This window comes from Schistosoma haematobium, chromosome 3 (assembly GCF_000699445.3).
Source record: "Schistosoma haematobium chromosome 3, whole genome shotgun sequence".
NCBI lineage: Eukaryota > Metazoa > Platyhelminthes > Trematoda > Strigeidida > Schistosomatidae > Schistosoma > Schistosoma haematobium.
Genome location: NC_067198.1, coordinates 33,687,659 through 33,714,884, shown reverse-complemented (window position 1 = coordinate 33,714,884; position 27,226 = coordinate 33,687,659). Strand labels below are relative to the sequence as shown.

Here is a 27,226-nt window from a genome sequence, read left to right as displayed (position 1 = left end):
TACCGTACCTGGAGTTTTAAGATAATGCCTTCTTGACAATTGTCAACTGACACAAAATCTAGGTCTCAGTGTTCTCTGTAGATTCACTGAAACTAACAAACAGCTACTTTCCTTTTAGATTATTCAAGGATTTGTTTAATCCAAGCTAGAATATCATGAATCAACAAACTACGAGGAATTACTATGAATAACTTAATGGAAGAAGTGTTGTAAAGTCATCAGTCACCTGGAATTGACATGGTTTGGATTTGTAGACAGCCTATATTATTTTTCTGTTGACTTAGAATACCAATATTTTTCCATATATACCTTACCATAGATTTTTCGAACCATACTCCCAATATAAGCAAAGATGTATAGTGGCTAGCAGTGGAATCCAGGACGCGCGTTCCGTCCTGTTTGGGACTCGTCAGCTGGATGTACCTGCATCTCAGAGTTGTTCACTCCGGGACTCGAACTCAGTACCGTTCGCTCCAAACGCCATCGCGTTATCCACTTAGCTACTGAGTCCTGATAGCCACTTGCTTGTGCAATGGGGTGAAGTTTAATTCACTTGGTATTGTTTTACTTGAATCTTCTCATTGAGTCCCAAACAGGATGAAACGCGCGTCCTGGATTCCACTGCTAGCCACTATCTTTCAAGTAAAACAATACCAAGTGAATCATACTCCCAATGTTTAATCATTCACCTTATTTGTGCTTCTACATTATTTCGATCTATTTGCCAGATGTATCATCAATTTTATTGCTTCGTCCTGATGTGTTATGAGGACTTAGGCCAGCGTACGTCTGCTCCAGGCTCTATGTTGATGATGACTGACTAGTGAATGTTTAGCACTTTTTATACAAATCTAGAGTTTTCTTGAAGTTAATATCTGTGATACTAATTATAGTCAAGAATTCATTAGTCATACGTGGTTTCCATATATATATTCCCAAAAATTTATTAAATGATTCAAGCCTTTAATAATGAGTGCATATTTTAATAGATGTTAACAATCAAAATTAACTGTTAATCTGATAATGATTAACATCCAAAATAAATTATTATTAACATACAAATGATAAACAATCACATTTAACACTATTGGATCCTTGCTCAGCGGTCTACAAATTAAGCGTTTGCACGCGAGACTGAAAGTCTTGGGTTCGATTCCTGGTTGCGAGGTCATGAATATGCACTGTAGAGAGGTCCTATACTAGAATGAAATGGGTGACCGGCGCTTCCAGGTCTTCAATGGTGATCTAACTTACATCGATTCATGATTCCAATGAAAATTATAATCCTAATTGAACTCATTTATGTTGTTACATTCTTCTTCTTTGTAAAAACTCTTCTTAATTAGATTATTGTTTCAAGGATAAATTAGAAAGGAAAACAAAGGCTGGGTAAAATATCCTTTTTGTTCTGTAATTAGAACACGAAAAGCATGTGTACATACATATACATGCACAAAAATGTACTCCAAAAAAGAGCAATGCATAAGTAAAAACAACACAAAATTTATTTGCTTATTTTTACACAATATATGCATTATTTACATTTCAATGTGAAAAGTCATCACACACAAAGTTGACCTTTCCCCACCCTGCCTACATGGAACCATTTATAAAAAGAAATGCATAAAATAAGTGAAAAAGCGTAAGTAGATCGAGATGGTCAGAGATAGCAAAAAAGTAGATGAAGAAACCGGGATCCCAGTTTGCTTTTTCTTTATAGGAAATAAAAAATATCTACATGAAACGAAAATGAGAAAGCCCCATGGGGTGACAGTAAACAAACAAACAAATTGCAGGATATAAAATAAAATAAAACTTCGCACTGTGTTCAAAAATTAACACAAGCGATGGGCAATTGTAGTAGTGGGTTTATGTGTGTGAGCAGCATTGTGAACAAGGTAGTCAAGTCAGTAATACTGTAACAGACAGCATACAACCAAATAGAGCAAAAATTATTACAAATCAAAAGTTAAGATTAACATTTCCATATGTATGTGTGTATGACATACATTTATGAAGAAGTAGAAAGAAAATATCAAGGTGGATTGCCTCTGTTCAGTTCAATGTTCAAGAAACAAATGAAAACAAATTGAAATACATCTTATTAATTGACTGGTTGATTAATCGGTCTATCAGTTGGTTTAAGTTTGATGAAAAGGTAGAAAATAAAATTCCAAAAAAAAAAAAATTAAGACGGAAGTCTGAATAATCTAGGATTGCAGTAATGTAAATATTGCCAACAAAAGAAAAATAATAACTGTTTGTTTTTGCATTAAATTAAAATGTAGGTCATCAGACATATGTAACTGTTCAAAGTTGAAATGGATTCTACATTAAGTAGACAAATTAAATAGTGTTTACAAAACAGAAATAAATAAAACAACTTTTTTGGAGATTAAAATTGATTTGTAAATAAATAGGACAGATAGGATCAGGCGCTAATTATTTATAAGATAAATTTATACAAATAAACATAAGGAAGCGAACAAATAAGCAAGTAAGCAGATAAGTAACACAATATGCCTATCATCATCCTTAATAATAATAATCATAAAATAAAAATAAGAAAGACCAATTATTATATTGTTTCATTTTCTTGCTTAATTGTACACTTACCAATAAAAATGCGGTCTGTCATATGAAACAAAATGGATTGAATTTGAATAAAATTACAAAATTTGAAGTGAATTTTTGTTTGAAAACTGTAAAAATTCTCATTGATGATGATCTAGAAGTTAAGGTTATTCGAAATATATAAATGCCATAAATAGGAGGAAATTCGATCCATCATTAAAAAGGATGCCCCCCTTTTTTTGGGAAAATAGAAAAGTAACAGGAAATATTAGAAGATAACTGATTCATTTAACAGTTGAATATAGTTAATTCAATACAGAAGATAATTGATTAACAGTAGACTTCTAAACATACAGATGAAGACAATGATTTTTGTCTATCAAAAAAAAAATCAAAAGCCACATAGAAATTATTTCGTACGAGAACAGCATAGAGCTGAGAAACAAGTACAAAAATGTGGACGTTGATGCTTTGAATTGATAATTTTATGAGATACAGCGCTAGAATCCACACTATAATGACTATTAGTTGTTATAGATATTGGTGTTTTTGTAGTAAGAAAATCATCATTCCTTATATCATTCTGAGTACATTGTGTATTAATTGATATAGATGTTAAACAATCGGATTTAACAATATTTTCTTGTTTAAATGAATGTTCTTTACTTGAAAACTTGGTTTCAGCACTTGATAAACCAGATTTATTAAGCTTTTCTAATCCCGATGAAACACCACTTGTTGTTATTTGTTCTTCAATGTCTACTGGGTTATTATTATTAATTATTGGTTGATTATCATCGATAGGCGGACCATGAGGTCGGTGTTTACGCTTAAACAATCTACTGAAAAAACTTTGACTATGAGTGGAGTTTTGTTGAACAGGTGGAGTATCTGGATTTAAATTATCTACTAAAGTTCCATCAGATTTATAAAATTCATTTAGATCATCGAAACAACCAGTTTCTAACATCTAAAAGAAACGAAAAGCAGGATGATAAGAATTCATAATAATAAGGAAATATATGATAACAATGACTATTTATTATTAATAAGTAATCATTATCTGGGATTGTAAGAGAAAACTGAGATCAGTGGTTGAATACTGTAGGTGATATAGTTCAAGATTGGTCATCAAGTTAAAAGAAAATTAGACAATTGACGGTATTTATGTGGTGTATGCTATTTACGTTGACAGATATAAGTAGTATGTAGCAGCCATAGGAAGTGGAATACCTGTCAGCAGAAGGTTGAATTGAAGATAATAAAAAAGAGACAGAAAGCAATTGTAATAACAACAGAATTGAAAGAATCGTGAAACATGTAAAGGACAACTGAAGAAAGATTTGTAAATAATGTATTTAATGCATTATTTTCATATTTTACGAAGCCAATGGTGTTAATGTCTAACCTCAGCCGATCCACAAAATTGAAAGACCATCTTCCATCGTACTGAGGTAGATACCTGTCTCTACCTGACCTAGTTTTCTACCAACCAGAACAACACATTTAGTTAAAGGTCAAAACGCTCTTCTAACGACAGGTATCAGTGAAAAGAGGAAAACAATAAAGGTTTTCTATCCTGACCTACTTATCTTCTTACGTATAACACTGATAATGCCCATTCAATAATTGTAGTAAAAGCGATGTATGTTTATAGTGAATATTTGGATTGATCCTGAATTCTACCTGATTTCACTAAACACTCAATAACGTCATTTGATGTCAACCAGTTGATTCACCATTGAATATTTCATAACCACAAGTACTGCGTATCAACATTTTTTACACCAAAGAAAAATGTTTCGTTGCAACTATTTTGTTACTATATGTTCAACAAATTCTATATATTACCAGACTTTTTTACCCACTGTAAGATAAATTAGTGATCCTATAACAAGCATGAGGTTTACAAAAAGTCAGACAAAGAAAGTGTTTTCATACAAATATATATTTTAAGGAATTTGTCTGAATTCAAAATTTCAATAGAACCTGGCACATATAGCATCGGTTCAATTCGTCAAACTCCATTATAGCAGAAAAAGATAAAACTATACAGACAAATCTCAGAGTAGTAGTAACAGTATCAGCAGTAGTACAAAGAATTATGTTTAGAAAAAATAAACAAAGAGGCATAAGGACATTTCAGGATTCAAGAACTAAGGGAAGACAGAGCGTGAATGCACCTGTGACATTACCAATGGTCCTGAGCCATGTCACTCAAAGTCTCAAGTCATTTATTTAAGTAGTCGTGTGAACTCTAATTAGGTAGTCTACACATACCTACAAAGTTCAGATTAATAGTCAATGACCTTATGGACTGGAGACATGTATTGGTTCGGTCACTCTTAACTTTCTTCCAACCTACTTCTACACTAGACAATACCCCCCGTCGGGGTAGACGATGGTTGTGTATACGTAATACATATCCCAACCACCTCAGTTGATGAGGATTTATTTCATCAACCGATTAGTCATCTTTATTTAGTGTCCTATTCCTAATGCATTGTTCACTCGATAGTCCCAAAATACACGAGCAATGGTACGAATAGATCTATGCTCAGTGGCTATTAGTCTACGAATATTGTGTATTTTTAATAGTCATGCTTCAAAACCATAAAGTAGGACAGGGCGAAATGTTGTGCAGTGAACTTTTCCTTTGGTTGATAGACGGACATTTCACTCAAGCTACAGGAGACGCAGGTGGTAGAAGTTAAACGAGCCTTCTGAATATGTACCAAGATTTGATCAGGAGCATATGTATTTGGTGTCTCTTTGTACTAATGTTTATGTGTCTAAATAGGTGAATATAACTTCCCAGGAAAGATGAAACTTCAGAGATAAGTAAACTAATCAACTGACTCAGATCAGCTTTCAATGACATGAAAAAAATTTGTTACAATGGCATTATATATATATATATATTATTGATACAATGAGTTTTACTCCCTTGATTTTCATTTAGATGAAGGACTGCTGCTTACACTTTTCGCATAATTGAATATATTCACAATGATTAATATTATACACTTACTTCATTCTGCCATGGTATACTGACAGCACCAGAACAAAACTTTTTATAAAACTCCATATCTTTATTGTCTAAAGTAACACCTTTAATTGTAGAGAACTGTTCAATATCTAAAACATCCTTTGCGTAAACTGCATGAGGCTGTAAGATAAAGACAAAAAAAATAAATAGGAAAAGCTGAAAACAAATGAACAAACAATTGGTAAATTCGATAACAAAAGTCTTATCAATAGTTAAACGTTGGAAATAGAAGGTCAAACGTGGGTAAATAGACTTAGGATAGTCATCACAAAACATTAAAATCATTACGTAATAAGAAGTGTGTAAATAATTAGATAGTGAAGAATACAAACGGAAAGAGGCGGAAAGTTACAAACAAATAATGGATGTGAAAATAAGGTTAACGATAACAAAAATAAATAATAATAGAAATCAAAAAAATCGTTTGTTAAGTTATAATTGGTCATGAAAGGGATAGGGAATTACGAATTTCTTCTGTACACATAAATTGGGGTTATATGTACGAATTCCTATGGCTTCAGCTATATGTAGGAGGCGGGAACGGACTCCGTTAGGAAATGACGGAGGTATACAATAGATCACTCGAAATGATTTCGATTTATCTACAGCATGACCGCTATCAATAAGATATGCCAAGATAGAACTGCGAATTGTTTTTATCTGACCCTTTATAAACCAAGCTGGTAGATGTTAACTCATTCGCTGGTTAAGTTACCTGACCGAGATCGGCTACCCCAGCGCTTTCATTAAGAAGTACATGTATGATATAATAAAGAAGTCGGAGATTTCGACTGTTCGTAAGAAACCTTTATACATGAAAACACGATTCAACGGGGATGTGGCTAGTGATACTCTGAAATATAGGTTAACGAAAGTAATCAGCAGGACATTCTAAGCAGCCAATCTTGCGTTGACTTTCTCTTGTCGACCAGTGATGTCTACTCAAACGAAGGATAAGTTACCTGAGTTGGCCTCCTCAATGTGTATTTACGAATTCAGCTGCTCCTGTGGAGATAGCTATATAGGGCGTACTACCAGGCAACTTAACCAACGAATGAGTTAACATCTACCAGCTTGGTTTATAAAGAGTCAGATAAAAACAATTCGCAGTTCTATCTTGGCATATCTTATTGATAGCGGTCATGCTGTAGATAAATCGAAATCATTTCGAGTGATCTATTGTATACCTCCGTCATTTCCTAACGGAGTCCGTTCCCGCCTCCTACATATAGCTGAAGCCATAGGAATTCGTACATGTAACCCCAATTTATGTGTACAGAAGAAATTCGTAATTCCCTATCCCTTTCATGACCAATTATAACTTAACAAACGATTTTTTTGATTTCTATTATTATTTATTTTTGTTATCGTTAACCTTATTTTCACATCCATTATTTGTTTGTAACTTTCCGCCTCTTTCCGTTTGTATTCTTCACTATCTAATTATTTACACACTTCTTATTACGTAATGATTTTAATGTTTTGTGATGACTATCCTAAGTCTATTTACCCACGTTTGACCTTCTATTTCCAACGTTTAACTATTGATAAGACTTTTGTTATCGTATTTTATTATTCTTACCACTATCAGTACACCTGTCTTCCTACTATCAACATGAATTATGTGTGGTGACTTATTCTATTTCATTGTGATTATTGACCCATATTGTCTTGATTGTTTTAACATTTTCGTATAAATATTCATGTATATTAGAGTAAAGCCTGATGACAATCTAATTGAAAACAATTGTTCGCTTATATGTGTTGTTCTACTTTTCACAATGGGAATCATTAAAATTGATAAATTAACGACAACCAGGTTAAGTTAAAGTACAATGATTTCACTGTTATAAAAGTGAAAAGATATCCACTCACCAAAGAAAAAAACCAACTTCAGAATTCAATATGTAAAATTTAAGTCAAAAGTGGCGGATATGGCCAAAATTAAGTCACAATTATTAAAAATAATAGAAAGGAGTCAGTGAATAAAATATTATTTTCGACGAAATCATTTACTTAAGCTGTGTATTCGTGTCTATAGTTATTTGATAAGTATGAGTTTGTAGAAGAATAGAAGAGATTGCATCATAGAGTAGTGAACCGAGATTTCAAATATTAGAAGGTTGTGTAAGAAGGCGAAAATAATTTACGGGTCGAAATTATGACAATTTTTCACCCAATAATCTACAACGTCAAAAGAAATGAATTAGAGGGAAGTTAAATCAAAACCTTATGCATTACTGAGGCATTGATGATCCATCAATTAAGGGTAGTCTTTCATCCAACCATGAGTCTAATTCCCTTCTCCAGTATGTTTTGGTCTTGTTTCTGTTTTTATTATTATTTTGTAATTTTTAAAAAAACCATAATCAGTCATTACTATCGTCTAAAGATCTTCTATGATTATTATTCAATTATTATCAAGACTTGTACGCTTTGTATTTCTTCTTCATATCTGTTAAATGGACAACCTTCTTTTGATATTTGAAATCTCGGATCACTATTTCATGGCACAATCTCTTTTATCCTTCTATAAACTCATATACTTACCAAATAACTACCAGTACGAATATGCAACTTAATTAAGTGATTTCGTCGAAAACAATACTTGGTTCGCTGAATTCTTTTTTTCTATTCATATTCAATGATATAATTAGTAATACATTTCAATGAGTACATATTGACGTACATGTCATTCAATCACAATTTGTGGACTGAAGGGAGGAGAAAGGTGAACGGAGAAGACCGAGTGATATTAACCAAAGCCCACGGAATGAGGTCTCTAATTTCAGTTTGTAATGAAATGTCTAAATCACTGAGTTGCACAAAATAACCAAGTGTAAATATTATGAGTATTGAGGTTTGGACATTAATAACTTATTTTCTAATTATTTAATGTATGTAACAGTTATTGTTTGTATTTTTTTTATCTAATTAGCTTAACTGAGTTATTTAAAGAGAAGCTCACAACTGATCAACTATACACATACAAATAGGTGAGAAATTCAGACAAAACTATTGCAGTGAATGGTATATTTTTATCTTTGTTTATCATTCGAGAGAGCGAAATCCAAGTACTTTAGAATTTATGAACGTTAATTCAAATAAATATCCTCTACAATACCCTAATTTAATAAATGTAACATATGTAAGGGTAGAATCAGTTCAAAACTTCTAGGTTTGAAGATAAACAAACATTTTTTAATGATTCTCGCAAAGATATTTCTTAAACATGTTCTTCTTAGGCATTTGGAATTGACTGAGACAGATAAAATCTAACCGGTATTGAAGTATTCGTATGAATGATTTCCATTCATGTAAAAACAACTAGTCGACATTTTCAAATTTTTTTATTAAGCTATATATTTAAAACAATTATTCACATTAAAACATATAGTTGGTGAAAATATGCTTAATTTTGAGAGGTTTTTATCAATGGAACCTAGCATTACCCAGTTAAAACACTGAAATGAATTCATACATTTTAATGTGTAACATTTCAGTTCCACATAGTAATGATGGCTTAAATGATTGAATATATCCCATTTCAGTTTCACTACATAGAGCACAATGGCATTTAAGCGATTCAACTGAAATCTCGTAATTTTAATTATATTTAACTTTAGAATGCTAGTGATATAGTGCAATCATTATCGAATAATATCGGTGGGCAAATATCTCATACTATGGAAATTAAATTATAGAGAAGCGATCTGTGTTGTGATCTTTATGAGACCTGGTGGCTATTCGTTTGAACATGTGTGGGGGCTAAGATGTTGAGAAGCTTTAAACTAGGACAAAACACTCATTTGCATGAGCGAGTTAAAATGTAATCCCTTTATGTATTGGCGCAACAACTTAAAACTCAGAAACAAGATCAAAGGGCATTATGTATTGATAAAACACTCAAAAATTAGCGAGCTAAGGAAGTTTAAATAAAATAATAATAAATTTCCAATTACCAGTAAATTTACAACCTATTGATCAATGAGCAGTGACCGATGTCATGTTCATCCATTCCTTTAATGCTGGTTAAATTTTATTGATCAAGTTTAAAACTGGACACTAGATTCAGTAACTCGATATTTTGTAAATTTTGGTTTGATGTTATGTCGTTGGAGATATTCAGCTTAATTTGATCATTAATAAAGGACTGTACGCAAACATGACATTGAACCCTACTCGGTAATCAACCAATGCAAATAACGAAGTACTACATGTTGCTAATCGTGACCTGAATAGCTCAGCGATAGCGTTTTGGACTGTGGATCTGGATAATCCGAGATCCAATCCCACAAAGAGCAATACTACAGAGGCTGAGATTGGAGTTCTGAACTTAATTGGATGGGCTAGGCGGAAAGCAGGACCGATCAGGACTCTAAACTGCTAGCACGGGTTTTACGTGCCATTGGTCTGATCGATAATTCACTGCTCTATAATTGGCGATCACAAGTATAACAATAGGTTCAAGTTGCTACACTTTATTAGCATAGAGAGATGACATAGTCAAGGCAAATCCCATAGTAGTAAATGTAGTGATATTATTGTCGGTAAAAGAAAATATTAAGTACAAAAGATGATTCGAGAAGAAAATATAAACCACTGAAACAAAAATAATTCTAAGGAATTCAAAAGCTTCGAATATGGGGGAGACAAATAATGGATGCACCTGCGCCATTTCAAATGATTTTGGATCATGTCATTAGAAGTCTCTGACCAATGTTTACGATAATCGAAAGGACCCTGACCACGTAGTTTATACTTTTTAATATGGCTCAGTTCAATTGATAATGACATCACGGGCTAACGTCATCTTTGGGTTTGACCGCTCCTAGATTTTTTCCGGCCTACAACAAGATGACGTTTATGACCATTTAATATACAAATCAATTATTTTTCGTAATTTTCTCATTTTACCGATCGATAGCAACACTTTTCTTTAAAAAACCTTGATAAATCGGTCGAATTAGTACGCCTTAGGTATCATATTGCTTTAAAAGAAAAAATAACAACACGAACAAAACGGTTCTAAAATGTGACCAAGTACACGTCTGTGTACTCAGCTTTTCTGTATATTTAGTGCGTGAGTTTGAAGGATAGATAGTGATACTATCCGGTTGGTCATATACAAACATACGTAAAAGTGAACAAAGCGCTTTTTTAAAAATTAGAACTTAATATTTCAAAGCCATATGGATTAGCTATTAATAAAGATTTTAAAAAAGACTTCATTATCGTCGTAATTTAAATGACGAGCAGTTGTTAGTTAGATCACTACTGAAAACCTGAAAGCACCGGACGGCCGTTTCACCCTAGTAATGGGACTTCTCAGAAGAGCGCATTCATGACCTCGCAGCCTGGAACCGAACCCGTGACTTTCAGTCTTGCGGGCAGACGCTTAACCTCCGAACCACTGATTCGGAATTCAACGGTGTTAATGTCACAGGAATGCGCAAACATCATCCATTTTCTGTGGTAGATTACCGTCTTACACCCGACGTGGTTGAGTCCCATTGGTCACGGATTCTCACTAGAACTCCAAGAGTTCCATCTTGAAGCTAGTCACTAGTGAGCAGATCATTATTATTAGTATAGTGGAATTTGTTACGATTGAAGAATTTTCAGCTTAAACCATTATTCATGAATATGGGGTCATGGATGTACACCACTGAGGAAACCCACGCTAAGACGAAACGGTCACCCAGTGCTTCCAGTTTTTCAATAGTGGTCTAAGATCAGCTTGCAACTTAAGCCATGAAAATTCTGCGATCCACACAAGTCCCCCTTGACTTCTATATTGATTGATTCATTATGGTCATATAAGATCATACTTTGCTTTCAAAGTATATCATAACTAAACACTACACTAATAATAACATAATAAACGCGAAAGTTTAAACATCAATTCACTGAAGAAAAAACCCTTGTTTACCTAACAATAATAAAGACAAAACATAAAATGATATTGTTTTACTATCAGCATCCATTAATTTCAAGAGACTAGAAGGAATGAAGCTAAGCAATCTAAACTGTAGGAATTAATATCGTCGTCATCATCATCGAAAAAATTACGTAATCACGAAAAACTAAACGACAAATTTATCAGGCTAGTATGCAAATATACACACTATTATAGATCAAACAACTAAGAAATTTGACGTAATGAATTACTTTAAGTTATAATTTCAGACGTAAATGTTGAAGCGAACACATAATTTAAATAATACGTTACAAGTTAGCAAAAATTAAATCTATAACCTAATGATTTTAAAACTAACAGTCAGCTGTGAAAGCATTAAAGGCTATTTGAACGATTGGTACTTTGATGAAAAAACTGGACAGTCGTTTCGTCATAACATGGGACTCTTCAAGAGTGCATATCCGCAACACTCCTAGGGACCAAACGTAACATGTTCAGGTATCGTGGTGAACGGTTGACTATTAGAACAATTAAGTAGCGGTTTCGATAGTACAACTGAACCTTCAATCAATATTCAACATAGCTCAATGATTACTCATTATCATTAGTGAAAACTATTTTACTTCTATTATGTCTGGACTCTACCAGTCATGATAAAACAATTGTACAGTGTTCCTCTGTTTTCAATAATACCTCAACTTATGTTAATCTATGACAAGTACAACCAACTAATTAAACTAATTTCCACAAAAAACCCTATTAACAAAAAGAATAATTATTCTTTAGTTACATCCTTAATGAAGTTATCTGTTAAAATATTTAAAAATGGTACTAATCTTCAAGACATATTTCATTAATAATTGGATTTAACAAGAATACGAATTTCTAACACCATTAGTTGATTTAAATTTAATATATTTCAATATTTTGATAAATCTTAAAGTAATCTCAATAGGATTATCTTCAATAGAAATGTAACACAATAGAAATATACACATTAGCTATATCTAGTACATTTCAGCGAATCAGTCAGTCAGTCAGCTACAATGTACGACCAGGCACATATATGCATCGGTTCAGAGAATTAACAATGTAGATTAATTATAAATAATAAAAAAGTTATAATTATGAAATGATGAGATTGTAATCAAAATGCTTATTAAAAAGGTGAACTTTACATTGTAATTACATGGGGGATCAAGTGTTATATTTAATATGATTGAACTATAAAAGTTAGCTAAATATTTCTTATATTATTACAATTAAATTTAACATTATTCAAGAAATTTCAAAGGTTTATTTCTTTTTTTTACGTGTATATGTTGAACAAAATTTTCTTTTCAAAGAGAAACTTACTCAAATTAGTAATTTTTCATAAGTTCTGCATTTCTAGAAAAGTGATGCAATAAATTAGTGATATTTTTTGTGTAATCGTAAATTGGCTTAATTTATTTACTCGTAAATCTATAATTTATATACAATTTGATATTAAAATTTTAATTATTATTAACCTAGAAGCTTTTAGTTTGATTTTATGAGTAGATATAATTAGGAGCTATAAATATATATGTTTCGACTTTAGTGAGACTCATCAGAGAAATGAATGTTGGACTTGTTATATTCGACACTTCAACTTATTATTTTATCACTACTAACAAGATATTAAATGATCTTGTTTAAATGAGTATTACGTTAATGAATTAACATTTCACTGTTAGTTAGACAGTATTATCCAATAAATATATGTCCACTTGGTTTATTATTGAAATTATGATGTTATAACTTTAACTAGGTTGGAATAGCTGTTTAGCCTAGTACCCAACGCTTTTAAAGAGTATGAATCATTATGTTAGCTACCCAATTTCCAAATATTGTGATTTGAGATTGAACCAAGCTCTATCGGTTAGTATCTGAACTTATAAATTGTATCGTTAACCATCAATAAATATTATATGAACTTATATTATTTGTAAGAAGCATAATGTCCGGACTGATAAATTTATTTATCGCGTACACATGTTTATTTTCGTAATGCGTGTAAAAGTGGTAAACTTACATCAGGAAGAAATGGTGCATCCTCAAGTCCAGCCTCTAAACGTACCCAATTGATACAGGAAAACCAGTTGTGATGTTTAACACCTTCGGGACCAGCATCATCGCAACCAAGTCGACAATGTGGATCTTTTTGTAAAAGCTTTAAAAAAAAGGTATGACGAAGAATGTAGATTCGATTATACAAGGCAAAAAAAGAAGTCTAGTGAAATTTCATAAAATGAAAATTAACTATCACGAATGTGAATTAAGAAAGTCCTTAAAATCAAACAAGATTAATTATTACGACATGTATACTTAAGCAATACACAACACATCAACTATTAATTGAAAAAATTTAAGCAATTTTTATAGGTCACATAGATTATCAGATGAAATCAACAATATTATTATTATTCACCTAAGAAATTTGAACTAAAAGCCAATTGTGTTTAAACTACAGTATCTAATTCAATGAACTGGTTACATGTTCCTGAAAGATAGTATTTTTCCAAAGTAAAAGTATATTATTAGTCCATAAATATTAACTAGAATCCTATATCTTTTGTATTACACAAAATACCAAATGAAATTCTTTTAAAGAAAAACAGATTAGCCAAATTTTTGTATTTCGCTTTTGTTGAATGTGTTTACCTTTGATCGTGGGTGGATGAAAAACATTCAAATCTCTTACGGAATACTATCACTCTAAAGATTTTATATACACATACATTGTTGACAAGTATCAATTGGCATGAAATTTCGGTTTTCTACCAATGGCTTTCATTTATTAAACAATAAAGAAGAAAGTGCACATTGTGCAATCTATCAAACCATATAGATTAGCGAACATACTGTAAAGTGTTAAATGAACATTTGATCGCATGAAATGATAAGATAGCACACAATATCGGTTCCTATTAAGTGATAACTAATATAAACTTGTATATACAAGCTTAAACATACTATAATTAGAAATTCATAGAGTAAACAGATTGCGATTATATATATATAATAATTCATAAGTGTGTATCCACGACTTCGCCATAGGTAGTCGAACTGAAGACCTTCGGTTTCAAGTGCAAACGCCTAACATTTAAACCACTGACCCGCGAAACAGTGGTATACAAGTCTAAGATGGAAGAGATGACCAGTGCATCTTGATTTTCAATGATGGTGTATTTACGATCAGTTTATGATATAAACTACAAAAACCCTATCATCTCCACATAACCCTTTACTGATAAACAAAAAGGTTTAAATTGCTTCTGTTTTGATGAAGTAACAATCACTGAATTATTAAAGTCTAATTGTCCTCAGTGCTGTATTTGTAGCTTGAGTGCATCATAGTATCCTTCTTTTATTTGCTATCTATTACTAAACCTTACTGTATTATTTTTGTTACTATCATTTATTATTATTATTATTATTATTATTATTATTATTATTATTATTATTATTATTATAACAGGAATTCTACTTATTTTACAGTTCAGTAAAGCAAGAAAATTTATCCACTATGTTATTACATCTATCCAAGCTAAGACGCTAATCCTCCATGGAATTTATTGTATTTATTTTCTTCACCCAGTATTTTGTTTCTTTCTTCAACCATTACATCATTCAATAAGTAATCAGTGAAGTAACAATAATAACAAGTTACGCTACAAAATAAATATAAAACAACCAGTTGTGTTTACGTCATAATATTGACAGGAAGTAGATGTGCAATATATAATTTGGAAAAATACAAATCATTGTACATTATGCAAACAGACAAAGATTTTTAAATTAAAACAAAAATTATTTGTTTCAATTATTTTATTTAGTTGAGATCATGAGTCAGTTGGAGCTAGACCACTAAGGTTAGACATTAACACCGTTGGATGACGGCTCATTGGTCTAGTGGTTAAGCGCTCGCGCGCAAGACTGATAGGTCCTGGATTCGAATCCCGAGAGGCGGGGTCGTGGATGCACACTGCTGAGGAGTCCCACAATAGGACGAAATGGCCGTCCAGTGTTTCCATGGTGGTTTAGCTTTAATTGGCTCATGATCTCATGATTTTCATGCTTGTTTGTTAATAAAAGTTAACATTATTAGTGTTATTGTGATTTCATAAATTTATTTTTTAACTGTGAATAACATCCCTGTAATCGAGCACATGTTGATGTAGTCAGTATTCACTTACATTTTCTATGTATGCTAGTTAGTTGGGGATAGTTGATAAGAACCTTTGGACCTAAGTTTCATGCTAGTTGACATTCGTTAGAAAAGTACACCTGAAATCTAAAGGAAACTAATGGTCCTTGAAAGATTCGAATAAGGGTCATTCAACTTAACAATCTAGGAATTTACCACTAAGTTATTCGAGTAGCAACTGACCTCTTATAGGATTGAGTAGTGGCCAATGTCATATTCGTTTGGCTCTTTTACCACTGATCAAATTCTCTAGAATTTTCTTGATAAGAGGGAGTACACAGGTACCACTACTCAACCTTGCAAGCTGAAGCAGTCGCACTGGGGCTCTAAATTATCCCATAATGATAATTGAAAATTAAGTTCTTAGAATGGTTTTCAACTGCAAAAATAATATTTGTACATGTATGTTAAACGGAAGCAAAAACAATCCACATCAGAAAACCTGAAGCATTAGAAGTAATATGTCGGGGAGTTCCAAAATATTCATCGTTGAAGTGTCCCTAAAGGCCCAGAAAAGCCAGGAAACGTTTTAACCAATCGGTGTGGAATGGAATCTTCACAGAGACATATAGAAAACGCAGAATTACATGTCACGGTTTTGATTGGATATTTATCTATACTGCTACTATATTTAGCACAGTTCCATCAATGTCTATAAGCCGAAGGTCGTACATAACTCTATAAATACAGTCGTTTTTCTGCAGATGAACTAATCTTGGTGTAAAACTTTTACTGGCGATTCGCACCTTCTCTTATTCTTTCAGTTGACTTCTAGGAGTGGTTGGGGTTATAGGAACCGATTAGGAAGACACTTTAGACGTATTAGTAACAGGTTTATCATAATACATTTTAACTGTTGAGAACTTTGCAAATGTAATTGATGTATTTCACTCTGCTTACATAATTAAAGCTGAAAACTTATGGAACTATTCGATTAACTGACGAAGCTTTGAAATCCATCATGATGATATATACGTATGCTCAACTTTCAGTAAATTTCTAGTCTCAATATTATTTCATACGATTTTATTCCTGAATTTTATTAATCATTCTCAAATTACATATTATATCTTTAATTTTTCTTACAATATCGATGATACTATGATTCTAACAAACTTCTTTTTCATCATATTAGTTTACTCACTTCCTTAATATGCTGATGTAAAGTGTAGTAAAGATTTATGACTCTAAACAGACAGACTGATCAAACAAGTAAAGTTAATTCAACTCAACGTTGATGGAAAGCACTTACATAAATTGATTTTTACAATAATAAAAGAGATTAATCGTACAATGATATAATAACTTACAGACTGACAAAATCTTTTTGAATTATCTGAAAATTTATAATTATATTCTTCTGTATCCTCACATACACGACGATCAACTTCTTCACGTCGAATACGTTCTTTACGTCGACGAAACGGTGCTTGTCCCATAATCATTTCATAAACAATACAACCTAATCCAAACCAATCGGGACTGAATGTATAACGTGTATTCATGACTACTTCAGGTGCTGTATTAGTAATAAGTAAATTGAAGTTAATAATAATAATAATAATAATAATAATAATAATAATAATGGGCAACTGACTTTTGATGATAACTTAATGACAATAAAATTTAAATTCAGTGTAATTATGTCACCAAGATAACAATACACTAAATCGATTTAAATTACATATGAAAAACATACATTTTCTACCCATACATACACATGCAATGAATGTACAACATCAACCATACAACAGATTCTGTAAACACTGAACAACAATTTTCATTAAATGACTGATCGTCTTAGGTGAATTTCATTTGCAAGATATCTAGTCATTGTTCGATTAAAATCGAGCGTGTAGTTTGAAGTCAAAGGAGTAACAATAATGAGAAAGATTCAACCCAAAATTCTATTTAAACAATGAGTGTTTGAAATAAAACGATGAAAATTGTGAATACATCGTTTTTACCTGTTTACATATGATGTAAGGTGTGGGACTTTCAGCATTGACAACAGTTGTTAATTAGCCCTGATATTTTAAAAATGCTGAGAGAAACGAAACATTTTCGAAAATACCAAGCGTCAACCACTTGTATGTTTTCAATAAGAATGTAGATCCCACTTCGCAGAAGCAATAAGTCAGATCACTTGGAGATAACATTGATAATCAGCTCTGAGGGTTCTTTTTAATATCAAAAGAGTGGAATCATGAGTATTGAATCATTTAGCTTAGAGGACCGTGGAAAATTATGGAGCACCTGAGAGCTGTTTAGACTTAGTTAAGAACTCAAACACTACACACTCATTAACTAACTAGAGATCGATAGAGTTTAACAGTGTTGGAAGTGGAACAGATAACACTGACTGGACTGTATAATTGTTGTGCTATATTCCGTGAACCACTGAACTTCGACTCAGTAGGATAGAAGATATAACATTCAGTTGACAACAGTGTAAATATGGTTTTCAAATAACTTGAAATGTATTAGCTTCATCGGTGCACTATCATCATATATCTTTCCAGTGAATATTCGAACTATGGTCCAAATTCATTAGTATATTGCAAAAATATCTTATACAAATTACTCACTTATTATTTCTGAGCATAATTAGTAAACCTAAATCTTGCCTTTATGAATTACTCAGGTAATTATTCAATGGTAGGGTGATAATAATACAATTCAACGTGGGAAAATATAAATGAGAATTCCAAATTTTAATCATGAATTAAAATCTATGGAATCAGCAACGTTTGATGGTTTTGTCAATAACTCACATATTTGAATTAAAATACTGCTCGGATTTCAATGATAACTTTCAATTCAATGTACCAAAAAAGAGAATTTATGGACAGTAGATTACCAACACCCATATATTTAGTAAAATGGTACCATAGTTCAATATTTGATAAAAACTATTGTTCAAAGAGAGATTAGTATGTCCCAAAAAATATTTTACTGCATCTACAAAAAATAATATTATTGCACAACACATTTGCATATGCCTATTCACAGATGACCTAGAAAGCATAAGACAAAACAAATCAGAAGGAAATGTATCCAATGTCATTGTATCGAACGTAGCATATGAATTCACGGTGGGATTTCCAGCCCTTAAAGGTGAAAATTCCAATTGTGCTAATAAACAAACGATATTATATATATATATATATATATATATATATATATATATATATATATATATATATATATATATATATATAGATAGATAGATAGATAGATAGATAGATAAATAGATAGATAGATAAAACATGTGAGTGCTACACTTACCCATATAACCAGCTGTTCCAACTCTTCCTTTAGCTGTACCGCCAGGTTCAATATATACGGCCAAGCCAAGATCCGAAATTCTAACATGTCCTATTTTAAAAAAATATTATGATCAATGAAACTAATTAGTAGATAGAAATGCTTAATATCTTTAAAAATATACTTGCAAAACCATCACATATACTTTGTAGAATTCCCTTAAACTCAATAAAAACATGAAAAGTTAAGTTAGAAGTTACGATGAAAAATATCAGTTTATGGATTTCCCATTAGCATATACAGTATAATTGTTGTGAGAGAATAAGTCTTCCATTTTTCGTTTTCTCCAAGTTATTTACTAGTTAAACAAACATATGACCAGAGGAAAGAGAAAAAATAGTATATTCAATTGGATTAATTTCATGCTAAGGCTTTTCAGTGATACATTTTTGATAAATTAACCATCGAAAGACACTTTTATGTTAAGAATGAAGTGATTTATGTCGACTAAGATTTAAGATGTAATTCTTAACCCTAAGAATGTGATCTGTTTACGATGAATGAACAAGTTCTGGTGTATGAAAAAAGAGAATGAATATACATATGAATCAGACTGTGAAACATGACTAACGTAAAGAATTACACTCCTATAAGCGTCTATACATTGCTGATTCAACTATTTAGCTAAAGATATAACATGCAACAAGGGTGGTAGATGGATATTCAATTATCTTGAATTAATTAATTAAGATTAAGTAGATAGAGCTGGTCACATCCAGTACCTTATTTAGATTTTAATTGGCGACTTCTGTACTGAAATCTATGATAAGGGTTCGACATTATTTGGAATGTATTGCACAATTCAATACAAGAAGTAGATTCATAAGCTCCAAGAGTTGCCCACCTCTTGTTTACATTCTAATGACAACATTTATATTGTTACAGCTCCTAGACTTATCGTTTGTTAAACTACAGAAACAATCATCATACGTATCAAAATAATTTGACTCATGAAATGATAAAGATTTGTAGCACAGATGAATGCTTTTGGATATATTGTGTCTGCAGAGCTCTATATGGTTCAATTCAGAAGCGTTATTTGTCGCTTTAAACAACACTATCATAGCTTACTTCATGTAAAATTTATCCAGAACGATAATGAAAGCTTAGCGACTGAGATATACAGCTAAGAGAACACAATGCAACCAAAAAGCCGACTTGTTCATTTTAAAGAAACCAACAGGAATTAATGGCTATCGAATTAATAAACACATATAACATCTCATGATTCGTATTTTTTACACAATTTCGTAAATTTTGAAAAAACGAAATTTGTTGTGTGTTATATGTTTAAATACGCTTGCAACATGAGTATGAAAGAACTAGTTCATTAATCGCAAAGAATCACACATGAAGTTGAAAACCAAATTCAAAGAAGCTCAATAAATATTGATTCAAACTGTTCACTAGTCTAAAAGTTATCCATTTAATAGTACAAATAAATTTTGATATGTAACGAATTACAGATACGCAAGTGAAGAGTTTAAGAATGGAACAGTTGAGTAGAATATTTTCTTTTTCATTTAAATAACTGGTGTTTAATAATAATAATAATAATAATAATAATAATAATAATAATAATAATAATAATAGTAATAATGATAATAATAAACATTTGTACTACTTATGGATTCCAGAAACTATTTTGAAAACAGGAAAAATAAATTAATTAATAAGATTTTCAGTTGGAATGAAGAATATTTTATTTATCCTAACCAATCGTTTGAATGATTGAATAAGAATCACTAGATTTGTCCGGTGGACTACCAGAGATTAAAAAGCTATGGTAAATAATAATAACTCAACGGCTTTCAGTTCTTAAATGGTACTTCGACATGAAAAATATATGTTTTAAATTAATAAGTACCAAAAGTTTACAATGATACAGTCGCTGAATGTATCTTTTGGCCAGTTTTGTTAATAACATATAAAAAGAAGCAGATAAACCAAACTATTTGGAACTTGCTTATTCATAACCATTATTAAATTGATATAGACTTTAAAAAATGTTCTACTGAATCAAAGATAATCCATACAAGCAAACAGAATAAACGTAATTTTAATGACATGCAATGAGAAACATCAAATAATAAAAAATTACCCACCTTGATCATCAATTAAAATGTTTTCTGGTTTTAAATCACGATAAACAATATTTTGTGTATGCATATGTTGTAAACCTAAAGTGATTTCCGCGGCATAAAATCTTGCTCGATTCTCATTGAAACCACTGCCATTATTCATATTGTGTATATGAAATTTTAGATCACCACCGTTCATAATTGTAAGAACTAGGCACAAAGCATCTTTAGTTTCAAATGTATACGCCAGATTGACCTGAATACATCAGCAATAATAATAATAATAATAATAATAATAATAATAAACAGGATGAGATTATGAAGCAAACGTGTGAAAATGTACGTCTGCTTTGACTGAAAATGATTTGTTTTAGTAGAATAGTGATGATAATGTATTAATCAATATCATGTCTATATTTCCAGCTTTTGTTGTTTCGATATATAACTTACTATGTGCATATTCAAATATTTAGCTTTGAGCCTCAAATCAAGCGTAAGGGTTAAAGATATTACTCAACTGCCTAAAATGGAGTAGGTGAAGCAAGGTCAGAAGAATCTGTGATTCAACGATTGAAAGCCAAATGTTTTAATCCTAAAGTCGCCATTGTTGCTTTCGTAGGTGAACTCTCAGTGTCCATAAACCCGGCTAAAGGGCCGGACATTCTCTTTTCGTCCCCTCGATTTCGTAAACAACAGTAATGCCGTGGGAAGGCTGTGAATAGGACTGCCCTAGCAGTAGTTGTATGCACGTGGCCATGTGAGAGCATTTCGAGAGGGAGAGCTGACTCTTCCCACTCTCGGCCATACCAGGGCATTTGGGAGCCAGATCTACTACAAATCTACTACGTGGAGAACTACTTTTATCATTAAGCGTAAAGATAGTATGATTTTACCAAACCGTAAGATACAGGTTTCTCAAAATGTATTAACTGTGTTGGAGATTTTTGTGGGTAATTATAATATACACTGTGATTATTGAATAGCAGCTAGGTAATTATAACACTTTCCTTCCTATAGCTAATTTTCTGGGTCAAACCTCGCCTCACTTACTTTAGTTAAGACAGTCAAGTAGTCAGTAGCCCTCAAACAGAAATGGATTACATTTAATCTCAATTCCAACATTTTACCTTATCATGCTGAGCCATCTGTTTCCATAGATAATTTCCCTATCTATTTTTTGATGAATACTTAAGCCATTAACAATCAAAAGATCATTAAACTTTCCTTGCTTTATAAAAAACATTTTAATACCTTTGTTTATTTGACCTCACTGTCACCATGTCTAACAGAAGTTTATTATCAGTATTATTATCACCATGTAAAAATGAGTATATATATATATATATATATATATATATATATATATATATGCGATTGTACAGCTTCGAAAATGAATTCGCCGAAAAGAGAACTCTTCGCTGAACTAATCTTTCTTATTTAATGTCTTAATGGGTGCATTCTGTTTACTAAGAAATGGATGACCGAAACCTGATTATAAGGACCTATACTTGAGTGTTAAACTGCATTGGAAATCAAACTGTACCAACATCGTGTAAAGTTTTTATAAAACAGATAGGAACCTGTATTGCCCCTTAGCCCTGGTGGTGAGATGCCGGAAGTAATTCGGGAAGTTTATGTGCATGGGTAGTTGTGTGAGTGCTGGTAATGACTTGATAATCGAGATCGGTCGCGAAATCTAGACCAGCTTATGCCAATGTTAGTCACTACTGGCATCGCCGTGACGTTAGCCTGACCATGAATCTCCAGGCACATCGTGCTGCAAAGCGAACAGTCCTGTTAGATTTATGAACGTGGTCACACTAACCTGAGGACGTTAAAAAAACTCTTTAAGTTTGATCGTCTTTCCTTTTAGGGGATTTCCCAAATAAGGTGCCAGTGTCAAGTAAGTAATGCTGATATTGAGAAATTTGTTTGGAAATGATGTAGATCACCCGTAAATCCATAATGTTACCTTGAAACAAGGTTTAGTGGCTTGGGAAAACTTCTAAGCATGATCTACCAACTGTTGGACAGTGTTTGCTAGCTCTGGAAATAGGACAGAAGTGGAGAGGTCAGTTTATGATGTGAAGTCGGAGAATGAAAAGCATGTTCTGGGTTCGTATGTATTGGTATATCACAACTTTATACACTGGATAGTCAAATCATGAAACTCAGTGATTCGTGATGTTATTGAACAGTATAGTGGCTTATTAGTCAGGGAACTCAGCTTCAAGAAGCAAGTTTCATGTTCAAACCCTACCTTACTTGGTTTTGGTTGTGGAGCTTAACATTGTTATTACCCCTTACATAGAATGGTTCAAAACAGTAAATATAGAAGTATACCTAGTAAATGAATTAAATTATTACGGTCAAAAACGACACTAGTGCCAATCATGTTGAAGTTTAACACACACACACACTCAAAATGTTATGATTAGGAAACCGAAATACTTTGTTAGTTTTGGACATAAAAGAAAAAGTGAAAAGTAACTCCAAGTAATTACTCAGTGCAAATAATACTTGGTGAATAGAATGGCATGATGAGTTTCTAACCAAACTAGGAAAAAATACAATCAGTTAAAAGTTAACAAACCACAAAGCGAGAATTGACTCGCTGTAATGTTTCCTTTTCCATCATGGCCATATTTTCTGCATGACGTTTTTTCATGCGTTTCTTCTCCATTTTCTTGCAAGCGTATAACTTCCCAGTCGCCCGAACTTGACAGGCACACACCTCTCCAAATCCCCCTTTGCCTAAGACTCGGTACATTCGAAAGGTGTGCTTGGTGACTGGTGTTCTAAAAGTGTGAAACAAATTGGGAATTCAGAAAATTCTTGTCAGATTTTAAGGTGTACATTGATGAAGGAAAATTAGATGAGTTATCCTACTGGCATCTAGGATCCATAAACAATAAGAATTAGCTATTTTTAGTTTCCAAAAGTTATATTTCATTATTTAGAGGTTTTATAGGACACACATCGGTGCCGTTTACTAACCATACTCGAATAAAGCTGAATTTACTAGTTGAGTTCCCCTAAAATGTTTTTCAGTAACACTAGAAGCACTCACTTTTATATGAATGTTATGGAATAACCATTAAATTTTTTTATCCCTAATATCTAGATAGTTAACATTTTGCTGGAAGAATCTAATATCATCAATACACAGAGAGCAAGATTGTGTTACGGAAAATATAGTCTTTTGAATGATGAACCTTACACGAAATGACAAGCATCTGAACCTGTGAAACAAGCTAGAAATAGTTTGCAATCATGTATAAAGTAAGTATAGTGGGAGTAGTATTGGCCAGTCGAACGATAAAAAAATTAATAAGACAGAGGTATGTTTAGGTTTACGCTTTCGCACTTAGAGTCAACAAACAGAAAAAATCAATATCAAGGAAGGTGAGAGAACTAAAACCACAAAACTAACGACAACAGAACACAAAAATAGGGTAAAAAGTCTGCAGTAATTGAAGTGAAGGAACGACAAATTTCACAGTGTTTATTTAAAATAAAAGCCGTTGTTCAAAAACGCTGTTTTATAATATTTCCTCTAATGCTGAGAATTAAAATGACCTGATTAAAAATGATTTCCAAAATAAACAGGATTATTAACCTTATCGGATGGTTGAAGATATGTTGAAGTTTATTAGCTCAAAATACCATTATACATGACTTTGAATTACAATTACAGAACAGTTCAACTACTACTAAGACTGACACTAGACTCAACTATAAAGTGAAAACTAAATATTCAGAAAGGAAATTTCGAACGCTACTGAACAATCAGTTAACATATTACCACAAAATTCTTCAAAAACCTAAAGATCTTAGTCCATTTCACTACAGCTTTAGGGAAAGTGTATCAAGGCAGAAAAGATGTGAATTTGTGACAGATAACCTACTTTTCTAGCCATTTCCATTGAAGATAGCGATTAAAGTAGACTGAATTTAGAAATTCAGAAAATGGTGAATTTCGTAAGAAATCTTCAAGGATCTTGAGGATTGAACGAAAGAGTTCTTTGTCAGGATAAGCGTCATTGGGTTCCTCTAGAGCATTTAGCACTGAGTTATCGTCAATGTTTCCAAGCTGATGGAACCTTTTGCCACTCTAAGAGTACAATAAGAAAAAGGATGTTACCATGTCTGAAAGAAACCTGCGGTAGATTTCCAACCCAATCTTTTGACGTTCGTTGGGAATGCACACCGCAAATGTGTTCTAGGGATGAAAATTATAAAGCAGGATAATAAAGCGTACAATAGAATCCACAAAATCAACGACATCCGAAATGAAATTATTGCTCCTACAGAACAACCGAAACAGTCTCTTTCCAATCGGCTGCTGCTCCACAATAAAATCATAACTCAAATCTGCGCGAGAGAGGATTAGTAAAATCATTTCGTAAATACCTAAACATTTCTTCAAGTATAAACAATTAGATATGTGAGGGAAGGCTAGTAATGTTTTCCACTTTCTGCTTCGACCTTTGTCTCTATCAGCTCCACCTGACGTGAAACATTTTACTATATACCTTACTTCGTTTAGCCTTTATATACACCGTATTTGCAACAATATTTTCCAACTCCATACTTCATCATTAGGGAGTAGTAGAGTAGCGCATAGCTTAAGAATGAGACGTTCACATCATGTACAATACGTCAAGAAATAATAACGAAATAGTATATGTGCCAAACGTCCCTCTATTTTGACGTGATTCTATGCAGTTCTCACGACACTTTGGATCTTTTACTCGATTAGTGGTCTTTGTTTATCTCGAGTCTACTGATGTTGTAAGCAGCTTGTTTCTACTAGCTCAGTCTCGTGACGTGGGTGGCTAGGATTTGTCCGACTCTTCTGTCTGCACCATGTCCAACATAAGAGCAATATTATTCCTCGGTCAAACTAATGTTCTTCAAATCTACCTACCGCAGCCAGATTCTGAGTATATCTACCCTAACATTCTCGTACACAACAAAAGTAAGAGGGAGTTATCGCAATTCTGTACCAGATATCAGTAGCATTTCTGAGATAGCAACCCTGCTTACAAGTGCCTCGAAAACTGCGAAGTTATGATTTTGTCAGTCGTTTACACACAATGCCTTAAAACACCTGCCATCAGCCTAGCAGAACATAGTTGCAAGGTTTTCCTTTTATAACAGCTATTCTCCACATAATAGGTAACAAACGACTGGTTCCAAAGTAAACCTGTCCAATAACAGTGCAAAATCCACTTTTTAATAGTGGCGGAGAGCACATTTCGGTTCTTACCAAATAATCTCAGCCTTTCAGCGTAACTTCGGTGACTGATCGTTATAATGTCATGATGAATAAAGATAAGTAAAAAAAACCTCTCATTACAGTGAATAATTTCAAAGCCGAGGAACGTCAACTTATCCAACCTATTACTACAAAGCCTTTCCTTCCTTTTGATTCTTCCCTCTCTTACCGACCGTTTCCCAACTAGTAGCGGTTTTGCAGTGGTTGTGGTGCGGCCAGGTGATTATAGACTGTTACTATGACATGCTATTTCTGAAACTCCAAAATAACCATAAAGAAGACTTGCCAGTAGGAATGTTGATGTCCTTATAGAGAATGAAATACAGTTTTATTAACTATCACCGAATGCCAAAACAGAACTAGTGAACGAACACTGACACAACAATCAGTTTAATAGATAATTTCAACACGCTCATTCAATAACATAACAATACTTTCATGTGCTAAAAGAATGATTATTACTATAAATGTGAAATAACAAATGCTAAAAATTTAACTTCCAAAAATGCCGGACTCTTTTTTGATATATTCTTTCGTAAACAAGTAATCTTGTTTTCAGAAAACAATACCAGTTTTACAGAAATAATGATCTGAAAATTCCTTCGAAATAGTCTTACTAGGCAGTATTGTTGTTTCATTCATCTTTCAACCTGTTGTGTATCTTAACATCTAGTCGAGATTGGCGTACTCGTGGTTCTATATTTCTCAATCTTCGTTTACTGGGAATTAATTTTCTGAATCTGTCTAGCACCTACCATTGCTA

At 32.5% G+C, this 27,226-nt stretch overlaps 1 protein-coding gene across 2 annotated transcripts; it reads right to left on the bottom strand.

Annotated features, from left to right (window-relative positions):
- Positions 1 to 670: 670 nt before the first annotated feature.
- Positions 671 to 26,003, bottom strand: GRK6_1 (G protein-coupled receptor kinase 6; the record flags this gene model as incomplete). 2 transcript variants are annotated; one of them, XM_051213678.1, is made up of 12 exons in its annotated part: positions 671 to 3,544; positions 5,606 to 5,743; positions 13,600 to 13,737; positions 17,085 to 17,293; positions 19,063 to 19,152; positions 21,207 to 21,438; positions 23,776 to 23,980; positions 25,091 to 25,296; positions 25,327 to 25,404; positions 25,444 to 25,556; positions 25,596 to 25,691; positions 25,723 to 25,774. In XM_051213678.1, the coding sequence occupies 12 exons, from the start codon at positions 25,772 to 25,774 to the stop codon at positions 2,984 to 2,986; spliced, it is 2,118 nt and encodes a 705-aa protein (XP_051069676.1). In that variant the 3' UTR covers positions 671 to 2,983. The 2 variants fall into 2 exon arrangements, with proteins under 2 accessions (XP_051069676.1, XP_051069675.1); XM_051213677.1 differs by having other exon boundaries at positions 21,207 to 23,980; positions 25,723 to 26,003.
- Between the last annotated feature and the right edge of the window lie 1,223 nt (positions 26,004 to 27,226).